Source organism: Oncorhynchus nerka, linkage group LG13, assembly GCF_034236695.1.
Source record: "Oncorhynchus nerka isolate Pitt River linkage group LG13, Oner_Uvic_2.0, whole genome shotgun sequence".
Taxonomy (NCBI): Eukaryota; Metazoa; Chordata; class Actinopteri; order Salmoniformes; family Salmonidae; genus Oncorhynchus; species Oncorhynchus nerka.
Window position 1 is genome coordinate 88,336,333 of NC_088408.1, and position 13,465 is coordinate 88,349,797.

General features: G+C 40.9%; 1 protein-coding gene across 3 annotated transcripts in view; it reads left to right on the forward strand.

Moving 5' to 3' along the window:
- LOC115140329 (syntaxin-binding protein 1-like) overlaps window positions 1-13,465 on the forward strand; it is a 33,844-nt gene that overhangs the window by 14,359 nt on the left and 6,020 nt on the right. For all 3 annotated transcript variants that reach the window (XM_029678663.2, XM_065026808.1, XM_029678662.2), the window contains exons 10-17: window positions 580-687; window positions 1,024-1,084; window positions 1,220-1,285; window positions 9,482-9,562; window positions 11,148-11,286; window positions 11,491-11,600; window positions 12,006-12,110; window positions 13,165-13,250. In XM_029678663.2, the coding sequence (XP_029534523.1) occupies window positions 580-687; window positions 1,024-1,084; window positions 1,220-1,285; window positions 9,482-9,562; window positions 11,148-11,286; window positions 11,491-11,600; window positions 12,006-12,110; window positions 13,165-13,250 (756 nt within the window). The remainder of the gene's footprint in view (window positions 1-579; window positions 688-1,023; window positions 1,085-1,219; window positions 1,286-9,481; window positions 9,563-11,147; window positions 11,287-11,490; window positions 11,601-12,005; window positions 12,111-13,164; window positions 13,251-13,465) is intronic.

A 13,465-nucleotide genomic window follows, 5' to 3' on the forward strand; every position in this document is an offset into this window, starting at 1 on the left:
AGGACATATATGGAATATGGAATAATAGGATATATATCTCTATGTGAACAATAGGATCTCTATCTCTATGTGAACAATAGGATCTCTATGTGAACAATAGGATCTCTATGTGAACAATAGGATCTCTATGTGAACAATAGGATCTAAATGTGAACACTAGGATATATATGTGAACAATAGTGAACAATGTGAACTATCCATACATTAGGTGATTTAAAGGATATCGATCCCTAAGTGAAATAAATTATATCTATGCCTGGCAGCATATCTTTAGGTCCATCTCTTATTTTGTTAGGAAGTCATCCTATACTGTAGTTTCTTGTTTGGTTTGAATTCTAAATCAACATTTGAGCATATCTGTTTGCTGTTATGGACTGCTCTCTCTCACCTCTCTCTCGCTTTCTCTCATGTCTCTCTCTCAAACCTCTCTCATTCTCATCTCTCTCACCTCTTTCTCATCTCTCTCGCTCACCTCTTTCTCATCTCTCTCGCTCATCTCTCCCTTTGTCGTCTCTCTTTCCCTTACCTTTCTGTGTGTGTGTGTGTGTGTGTGTGGGTGTGTGTGTGTGTGTGTGTCAGGTATGACACCAGCGGGATGGGGGAGGTCAAGGAGAAGGCGGTGTTGCTGGATGAGGACGATGATCTGTGGATGAGTCTCAGACACAAGCATATTGCAGAAGTCACCACGTGAGTCTCTAACAAATACAAATAGGATGCTCCCTTGGTACACACACACACACACACACACACACACACACACACACACACACACACACACACATATATATCTCTCTTTCCCTCACCTTCCTGTGTGTGTGTGTATATATATATATATATATATATATATATATATATATATATACATACATACATATATATACATATATAGATATATAACGAGAAAGCACACACACACAGACACAAGCGTGCATCATTCTTTAATTAATCTATCGCTCTCATGATCTCTTTTGCGCCCTCTCCCCCACCCCTCCCTCCCTCTCTTTCGCACATACATTCAAACAGGGCTGTGACCCGTTCTCTGAAAGAATTCTCATCCACCAAAAAGATGAACACAGGAGAGAAGGTACTGTACTCTAATTTCAGTCTGTATTAGTCCTACAGTACTGCATTATTGACTTGAGATGAGTCCTTTACCCCCTGTATAGTATTGGCTGCTGTGTGTGTCTAACAGTGATGTGCTGTTCTGGGATTGTTTCAGACCACAATGAAAGACTTGGCTCAGATGCTGAAGAAGATGCCCCAGTATCAGAAAGAGCTGAGCAAGGTAAGTGTGTCTTAAGAGTGTGTTGATGCATGTCCTGTCACAGAATACATTGTAGACAACAAAAAAAGAAAGAAAAGACACAGTGAAAATTATGTTTTTGAATGACATCCCCAAGAGGTAAAATATATAGTGAAAAAAATAGTGGTCCTAAAACGGAACCTTGAGGAACACCGAAATGTACAGTTGATTTGTCAGAGGACAAGCCATTCACAGAGACAAACTGATATCTTTCCGACAGATAAGATCTAAACCAGGCCAGAACTTGTCCGTGTAGACCAATTTGGGTTTCCAATCTCTCCAAAAGAATGTGGTGATCGATGGTATCAAAAGCACCACTAAGGTCTAGGAGCACGAGGACAGATATATCAACTGTTTTCTCAGGCAGCTGTGACGTATATCAACTTATCCCTCAGGCAGCTGTGATGTATATCAACTGTTCCCCCAGGCAGCTGTGATGTATATCAACTGTTCCCCCAGGCAGCTGTGATGTATATCAACTGTTCCCTCAGGCAGCTGTGACGTATATCAACTGTTCCCTCAGGCAGCTGTGATGTATATCAACTGTTCCCTCAGGCAGCTGTGATGTATATCAACTGTTCCCTCAGGCAGCTGTGACGTATATCAACTGTTCCCTCAGGCAGCTGTGACGTATATCAACTGTTCTCTCAGGCAGCTGTGATGTATATCAACTGTTCTCTCAGGCAGCTGTGACGTATATCAACTGTTCCCTCAGGCAGCTGTGACGTATATCAACTGTTCTCTCAGGCAGCTGTGATGTATATCAACTGTTCTCTCAGTCAGCTGTGATGTATATCAACTGTTCCCCCAGGCAGCTATGATGTATATCAACTGTTCCCTCAGGCAGCTGTGATGTATATCAACTGTTCCCCCAGGCAGCTGTGATGTATATCAACTGTTCCCTCAGGCAGCTGTGATGTATATCAACTGTTCCCCCAGGCAGCTGTGATGTATATCAACTGTTCCCTCAGGCAGCTGTGACGTATATCAACTGTTCCCTCAGGCAGCTGTGACGTATATCAACTGTTCCCTCAGGCAGCTGTGATGTATATCAACTGTTCCCTCAGGCAGCTGTGACGTATATCAACTGTTCCCCCAGGCAGGTGTGATGTATATCAACTGTTCCCTCAGGCAGCTGTGACGTATATCAACTGTTCCCCCAGGCAGCTGTGATGTATATCAACTGTTCCCTCAGGCAGCTGTGACGTATATCAACTGTTCCCTCGGGCAGCTGTGACGTATATCAACTGTTCCCTCAGGCAGCTGTGACGTATATCAGCTGTTCCCTCGGGCAGCTGTGATGTATATCAACTGTTCCCTCAGGCAGCTGTGATGTATATCAACTGTTCCCTCAGGCAGCTGTGACGTATATCAACTATTCCCTCAGGCAGCTGTGACGTATATCAACTGTTCTCTCAGGCAGCTGTGATGTATATCAACTGTTCCCCCAGGCAGCTGTGATGTATATCAACTGTTCCCTCAGGCAGCTGTGATGTATATCAACTGTTCCCTCAGGCAGCTGTGATGTATATCAACTATTCCCCCAGGCAGCTATTACGTATATCATGTTGAAGACCTTTACTATGGACTTAGATCCCACACATTCATATTCCACAAAGGCATAGGTGTCAAACTCACGGAGGGAATGAGCGGTTATAGGTTTTTGCTCCTCCGTTGTACTTGATTGATGAATTAAGGTAATTGATTAGTAAGGAACTCCCCTCACCTGGTTGTCTGGGTCTTAATTGAAAGGAAAAACCAATAACCAGCAGACACTAGGCCCTCCATGGAATGAGTTGACTCCCCTGAAATCTACGGGATTCTGAGGCTTCAGCAATGATACTATACATACTGATACTATACACACTGATACTATACACACTGATACTATACTCACTGATACTATACTTTACACAATGATACTATACGCAATGATACTTTACACAATGATACTATACACACTTATACTATACACACTGATACTATACACAATGATACTATACTATACACACTGATACTATACACAATGATACTATACTGTACACAATGATACTATACACACTGGTACTATACACACTGATACTATACTCACTGATACTATACTTTACACACTGATACTATACTATACACAATGATACTATACACAATGATACTATACTGTACACAATGATACTATACACACTGGTACTATACACACTGATACTATACTCACTGATACTATACTTTACACACTGATACTATACTATACACAATGATACTATACACAATGATACTATACTGTACACAATGATACTATACACAATGATACTATACACACTGATACTATAAACACTGATACTATACTATACACAATGATACTATACACAATGATACTATACTGTACACAATGATACTATACACACTGGCACTATACACACTGCCACCATACTATACACACTGATACTATACACAATGATACTATACACACTCATACTATACTATACACATTGATACCATACACAATGATACCATGCGCACTGATACTATACACAATGACACTATACTATACACAATGATACTATACACACTGATACTATACTATACACAATGAAACTGTACGCACTGATACTATACAAAATGATACTATACACACTTATACTATACACACTGATACTATACACAATAATACGATACTATACACAATAATACGATACTATACACAATAATACGATACTATACACACTGATTCTATATTATACACAATGATACTATACACAATAATAATTTTCTGTACACAATGATACTATACACACTGGTACTATACACACTGATAGTATACTATACACATCGATTCTATACTATACACAATGATACTATACTGTACACAATGATACTATACACACTGGTACTATACACACTGATACTATACTATAGACGATGATACTATACACACTGACTCTACACTATACACAATGATATTTACACAGTGATACTATACTATACGCACTGCTACTATACTATACACAATGATACTATACACAATGATACTATACGCAATGATACTATACACACTGCTACTATACGCAATGATACTATACACACTGCTACTATACACAATGATGCTATACGCACGGCTACTATACGCACTGATATTATACTATACGCACTGCTACTATACGCAATGATACTATACACAATGCAACTATATGCAATGATACTATACACAATGATACTATACACAATGCTACTATACGCACTGCTACTATACGCAATGATACTATACACAATGATACTATACACAATGATACTATATGCACTGCTACTATACGCAATGATACTATACACAATGATACTATACACAATGATACTATACGCACGGTTACTATACGCAATGATACTATACGCACTGCTACTATACGCACGGTTACTATAAGCAATGATACTATACGCAATGATACTATACGCAATGATACTATACACAATGATACTATACGCACTGCTACTATACGCACGGTTACTATACGCAATGCTCCTATACGCACTGCTACTATACACAATGATACTATACACAATGATACTATACGCAATGATACTATACGCACTGCTACTATACACAATGATACTATACGCAATGATACTATACGCACTGCTACTATACACAATGATACTATACGCAATGATGCTATACGCACTGCTACTATACGCACGGTTACTATACGCAATGCTACTATACACAATGATACTATACACAATGATACTATACACAATGATACTATACGCACTGCTACTATACACAATGATACTATACACAATGAAACTATACGCACTGCTACTATACACAATGATACTATACACAATGAAACTATACACAATGAAACTATACGCACTGCTACTATACGCACGGTTACTATACGCACTGATATTATACTATACACACTGATACTATACGCACGGCTACTATACGCAATGATACTATACGCACTGCTACTATACACAATGATGCTATACGCACGGCTACTATACACAATGATACTATACGCAATGATACTATACACAATGATACTATACGCACTGCTACTATACACAATGATACTATACACAATGATACTATACGCACTGCTACTATACGCACTGCTACTATACACAATGATACTATACGCACTGCTACTATACACAATGATACTATACGCACGGTTACTATACACAATGATACTATACGCACTGCTACTATACACAATGATACTATACGCACTGCTACTATACGCACTGCTACTATACACAATGATACTATACGCACTGCTACTATACACAACGATACTATACGCACTGCTACTATACACAATGATACTATACGCACTGCTACTATACACAATGATACTATACGCAATGATACTATACGCACTGCTACTATACACAATGATACTATACGCACTGCTACTATACACAATGATACTATACGCAATGATACTATACGCACTGCTACTATACACAATGATACTATACGCACTGCTACTATACACAATGATACTATACGCAATGATACTATACGCACTGCTACTATACACAATGATACTATACGCACTGCTACTATACACAATGATACTATACGCAATGATACTATACGCACTGCTACTATACACAATGATTCTATACGCACGGCTACTATACTATACACAATGATACTATACGCACGGCTACTATACACAATGATACTATACGCACTGCTACTATACACAATGATACTATACGCACGGTTACTATACGCACTGCTACTATACGCACTGCTACTATACACAATGATACTATACGCACTGCTACTATACACAATGATACTATACGCACTGCTACTATACACAATGATACTATACGCAATGATACTATACGCACTGCTACTATACACAATGATTCTATACGCACTGCTACTATACTATACACAATGATACTATACGCACGGCTACTATACACAATGATACTATACGCACTGCTACTATACACAATGATGCTATACGCACTGCTACTATACACAATGATACTATACGCACTGCTACTATACTATACACAATGATACTATACGCACGGCTACTATACACAATGATACTATACGCACTGCTACTATACACAATGATGCTATACGCACTGCTACTATACACAATGATACTATACGCACTGCTACTATACGCACTGCTACTATACTATACACAATGATACTATACGCACTGCTACTATACTATACACAATGATACTATACGCACTGCTACTATACACAATGATACTATACACAATGATGCTATACGCACGGCTACTATACGCAATGATACTATACGCACTGCTACTATACACAATGATGCTATACGCACTGCTACTATACACAATGATGCTATACGCACTGCTACTATACACAATGATGCTATACGCACGGCTACTATACACAATGATGCTATACGCACTGCTACTATACACAATGATGCTATACGTACGGCTACTATACACAATGATGCTATACGCACTGCTACTATACACAATGATGCTATACGCACGGCTACTATACGCATGGCTACTATACGCAATGATACTATACACAATGATGCTATACGCACGGCTACTATACGCAATGATGCTATACGCACTGCTACTATACACAATGATGCTATAAGCACGGCTACTATACACAATGATGCTATACGCACTGCTACTATACACAATTATGCTATACGCACTGCTACTATACACAATGATGCTATACGCACGGCTACTATACACAATGATGCTATACGCACTGCTACTATACACAATGATGCTATACGCACGGCTACTATACACAATGATTCTATACGCACTGCTACTATACACAATGATGCTATACGCACGGCTACTATACACAATGATGCTATACGCACTGCTACTATACACAATGATACTATACGCACTGCTACTATACACAATGATGCTATACGCACGGCTACTATACGCATGGCTACTATACGCAATGATACTATACACAATGATGCTATACGCACGGCTACTATACGCAATGATGCTATACGCACTGCTACTATACACAATGATGCTATAAGCACGGCTACTATACACAATGATGCTATACGCACTGCTACTATACACAATTATGCTATACGCACTGCTACTATACACAATGATGCTATACGCACGGCTACTATACGCAATGATGCTATACGCACTGCTACTATACACAATTATGCTATACGCACTGCTACTATACACAATGATGCTATACGCACGGCTACTATACAAAATGATGCTATACGCACTGCTACTATACACAATGATGCTATACGCACGGCTACTATACACAATGATTCTATACGCACTGCTACTATACACAATGATGCTATACGCACGGCTACTATACACAATGATGCTATACGCACTGCTACTATACACAATGATGCTATACGCACTGCTACTATACACAATGATGCTATACGCACGGCTACTATACACAATGATTCTATACGCACTGCTACTATACACAATGATGCTATACGCACGGCTACTATACACAATGATGCTATACGCACTGCTACTATACACAATGATGCTATACGCACGGCTACTATACACAATGATTCTATACGCACTGCTACTATACACAATGATGCTATACGCACGGCTACTATACACAATGATGCTATACGCACTGCTACTATACACAATGATATTATACGCACTGCTACTATACACAATGATGCTATACGCACGGCTACTATACGCATGGCTACTATACGCAATGATACTATACACAATGATGCTATACGCACGGCTACTATACGCAATGATGCTATACGCACTGCTACTATACACAATGATGCTATAAGCACGGCTACTATACACAATGATGCTATACGCACTGCTACTATACACAATTATGCTATACGCACTGCTACTATACACAATGATGCTATACGCACGGCTACTATACGCAATGATGCTATACGCACTGCTACTATACACAATGATGCTATAAGCACGGCTACTATACACAATGATGCTATACGCACTGCTACTATACACAATTATGCTATACGCACTGCTACTATACACAATGATGCTATACGCACGGCTACTATACACAATGATGCTATACGCACTGCTACTATACACAATGATGCTATACGCACGGCTACTATACACAATGATTCTATACGCACTGCTACTATACACAATGATGCTATACGCACGGCTACTATACACAATGATGCTATACGCACTGCTACTATACACAATGATGCTATACGCACGGCTACTATACACAATGATACTATACGCACTGCTACTATACGCACGGCTACTATACACAATGATACTATACACAATGATACTATACGCACTGCTACTATACGCACGGCTACTATACACAATGATACTATACACAATGATACTATACACAATGATACTATACACAATGATACTATACACAATGATACTATACGCATTGCTACTATACGCACTGCTACTATACACAATGATGCTATACGCACGGCTACTATACACAATGATACTATACACAATGATACTATACGCACTGCTACTATACACAATGATACTATACACAATGATACTATACACACTGCTACTATACACACTGCTACTATACACAATGATACTATACGCAACGATACTATACGCACTGCTACTATACACAATGATACTATACGCAATGATACTATACGCACTGCTACTATACACAATGATACTATACGCAATGATACTATACGCACTGATACTATACACAATGATACTATAAACAATGATACTATACACAATGATACTATACTATACGCATGGCTACTTTAAGCCCTGATACTATACACACTGATACTATACTATACACAATGATACTATACACACTGATACTATACTATACACAATGATACTATACACAATGATAATATACACACTGATACTATACTATACACAATGATACTATACACACTGATATTATACGCACTGATACTATACATGTTTATAGTCTGCATCCCAAATGGCTATCTATTTATTCTCTATAATAGTACACATTTTTGGCCCTGGTCAAGTGTAGCGCACTATATAAGGAATAGGGTGCCATTTGGGATGTTGACATAGTATGCACACTTAACCGACTACAGTCTTGTGACTTTACCGCTGACCACCTGCGTGTGTACACTTCTCCCTGTGTTTCAGTACTCCACCCACCTCCACCTGGCTGAGGACTGTATGAACCGCTATCAGGGCACCGTGGACAAGCTGTGTCGTGTGGAGCAGGTAACACAATGTACCTGTGGTCTATGTTCAGTACCCTCCTCCTCGGTTCAAAGACCAAAGACTATGAATCACTATCAGGGCACTGTGAACAAGCTGTGTCGTGTGGAGCAGGTAACACAATGTACCTGTGGTCTATGTTCAGTACCCTCCTCCTCGGTTCAAAGACCAAAGACTATGAATCACTATCAGGGCACTGTGAACAAGCTGTGTCGTGTGGAGCAGGTAACACAATGTACCTGTGGTCTATGTTCAGTACCCTCCTCCTCGGTTCAAAGACCAAAGACTATGAATCACTATCAGGGCACTGTGAACAAGCTGTGTCGTGTGGAGCAGGTAACACAATGTACCTGTGGTCTATGTTCAGTACCCTCCTCCTCGGTTCAAAGACCAAAGACTATGAGACGCTTGAAAATGAAGGCCAGAGAATTTACAGGTGCTGATTGCTGAGACCAATCGGCACAGAGTGGACTTGTACAACTTGATGATATTTGTAGGAGCTCCAGTGAATTGGAGTACACTTGTATTAAATGGGTACTCCGGGTATACACTGAGTGCACAAAATATTAAGAACGCCTGCTCTTTCCATGACATACACTGAACAGGTGAATCCAGGTGAAAGCTATGATCCCTTGTTGATGTCACTCATCAAATCCACTTCAATCAGTGTAGATGAAGGGGAGGAGACAGGTTAAAGAAGGATAATTCATCCTTGAGACATGGATTGTGTATGTGTGCCATTCAGAGAGTGAATGGACAAGACAAAAGATTTATGTGCTTTTGAACGGCTTATGGTAGTAGGTGCCAGGTGCACCGCTTTGTGTCAAGAACTGCAACTCTGCTGGGTTTTGCACACTCAACAGTTTCCTGTGTGTATCAAGAATGGTCCACCACCCAAAGGACATCCAGACAACTTGACACAACTGTGGGAAGCATTGGCGTCAACATGGGCCTACTACATACTAAACACAATGATACTACACATACTGATACTATACTGTACATACTGATACTATACTGTACACACTGATACTGTACACACTGATACTATACACACTGATACTATACTATACACACTGATACTATACACAATGATACTATACACACTGATATTATACACAATGATACTATACACACTGATACTATACTATACACAATGATACTATTCACAACGATCCCTGTGGAACGCTTTTGACACCTTGTAGAGTCCATGCCCCGACAAATTGAGGATGTTCTAATGGCCAATGTGGGGGTGCTACTCAATATTAGGAAGTTGTTCTTAATGTTTTGTCCACTCAGTGTATATCTAACCATCTAATCCATATCTAACCATCACTACCATATCTAACCATCTGCGCTACTCGGGGTTGGGAGTCCGAAAGGTGGCGCACCACCGAAAGGTGACGAAAGGGTGGCGCACAATTGGCCCAGCATCGTCCGGGTTAGGGTTTGGCCGGTGTAGGCCGTCATTGTAAATAACTATTTGCTCTTAACTGACGTACCTAGTTAAATAAAGGTTAAATAAAAATGTAAAATAAAATGAAACCCTGTACCCCTCCGTCTGTCTTTGCCCCTTGCCCTACCCCAGGACCTAGCGATGGGTACGGACGCAGAGGGGGAGAAGATCAAGGACCCCATGAGGGCCATCGTGCCCGTCCTGCTGGACAAAGACGTCACTGTCTTCGACAAGATTCGCATCATCCTCCTCTATATCTTCATGAAGAACGGTGAGAGATCAATCCCTTTTCTGTGTCTGTAGTTTACTATGTACAATACTATGTACTAATGCAGGGTTTCCTAGCACTACACAGCTGATTCAAGTCATCAGCTAATCATCAAGCTTTGATCTGGGTGTGTGCATGTTTCTGCGTGTATGTGTGTGTGTGTGTGTGTGTTTTCGGTGCATGTGTCTGTGTTTGTGCATGTGTCAGGTGTTTCGGAGGAGAACCTGTGTAAGCTCCTCCAGCATGCTAACATCCCTCCCGAGGACAGTGACATCATCTCCAACATGGCCCATATGGGCATGCCCATCATCTCAGAGGTTAGCTCCTATAGGAACATAGTAACACCAGGACCTGTATTCATTAGGCACCGAGCGGAAGAAAACTGACTGAACAGGGAGGTACTACAAACTAATTTGTCCAATAAGAAACACTTGTTTTTATTTTCTGTTGCAAAACGTTTTGCTACATTGTGCTCCAATGAATATGAACCATTGTTGAACCATCACACAACTCTCTCACACAATTGAGTAGAAACACTTTAACGTGGATTGGGGATCCATCTTTGAATAGTGGCATAAATAAGATATCCTCGGTGGTTATATGCTGTCTGTGTCCACCTGAAGAGTATTTGAGTGCATCAGTCATCTACTCTAAGCACTTTGAGAGTCCTTATGTAATGAACAGCATTCCTAATAAAATAATAATAATGATTAATTTTCTAGGGGAATCCGACCCGCAAGGTGAAGAAGACTGACCGGAAGGAGAGAGTGAGTGAGCAGACCTACCAGCTGTCCCGATGGACCCCTCTTATCAAGGACATCATGGAGGCATGTCCAGTCTGCTATCCTACTGTTATATATTGGATTTGATTAGAAAGTAGGGTCTATCCTACAGTAGTTTAGTGTGGGTGGATACTAAGTTAAGAATGACAGGAAAAGAGTGGTCTCTAGCTTTTGGGGTTAGGGTTGAACTGGGATGTGGACATGAAGCTAGGATGTGAACATGAAGCTAGGGTTAGGGTTGAACTGGGATGAAGCTAGGGTGTGGACATGGGGTTAGGATTAGGGTTGAGCTAGGGTGTGGACATGAAGCTAGGGTTAGGGTTGAGCTAGGGTGTGGACATGAAGCTAGGGTAAGGGTTGAGCTAGGGTGTGGACATGAAGCTAGGGTTAGGGTTGAGCTAGGGTGTGGACATGAAGCTAGGGTAAGGGTTGAGCTAGGGTGTGGACATGAAGCTAGGGTGTGGACATGAAGCTAGGGTAAGGGTTGAGCTAGGGTGTGAACATGGGGTTAGGATTAGGGTTGAGCTAGGGTGTGGACATGAAGCTAGGGTTAGGGTTGAGCTAGGGTGTGGACATGAAGCTAGGGTAAGGGTTGAGCTAGGGTGTGGACATGAAGCTAGGGTGTGGACATGAAGCTAGGGTTAGGGTTGAGCTAGGGTGTGGACATGAAGCTAGGGTAAGGGTTGAGCTAGGGTGTGGACATGAAGCTAGGGTGTGGACATGAAGCTAGGGTGTGGACATGAAGCTAGGGTTAGGGTTGAGCTAGGGTGTGGACATGAAGCTAGGGTTAGGGTTGAGCTAGGGTGTGGACATGAAGCTAGGGTGTGGACATTAAGCTAGGGTGTGGACATGAAGCTAGAGTGTGGACATGAAGCTAGGGTTAGGGTTGAGCTAGGGTGTGGACATGAAGCTAGGCTGTGGACATGAAGCTAGGCTGTGGACATGAAGTTAGGGTGTGGACATGAAGCTCGGGTGTGGACATGAAGCTAGGGTTAGGGTCGAGCTAGGGTGTGGACATGAAGCTAGGGTGTGGACATGAAGCTAGGGTGTGGATATGAAGCTAGGGTTAGTTCACTGACCCGGTTTTGTTTCTCCTCAGGATGCCATTGAGGACAAACTGGATCCAAAGCAGTACCCCTACATCTCCCAACGAACTGCCTCCACCCACTCCAGCGCGCCATCAAGGTATGCAAATAAACTATATGAATTGTACATCCCCTCTGTAGTCTGTCACTTCTGAGTTTCCAATGACTTACTGGAATTATTTATTTTAGCTTCTAGTGGAGGTAGAAGTAGACGGCCTCAATATTTAATTGGACAGTTCATCTGTTCTACACTACAAACTATCAACAGACTATCAATAACATGTCAATTGCATGTCTGTTGACTTTCAACAAGAA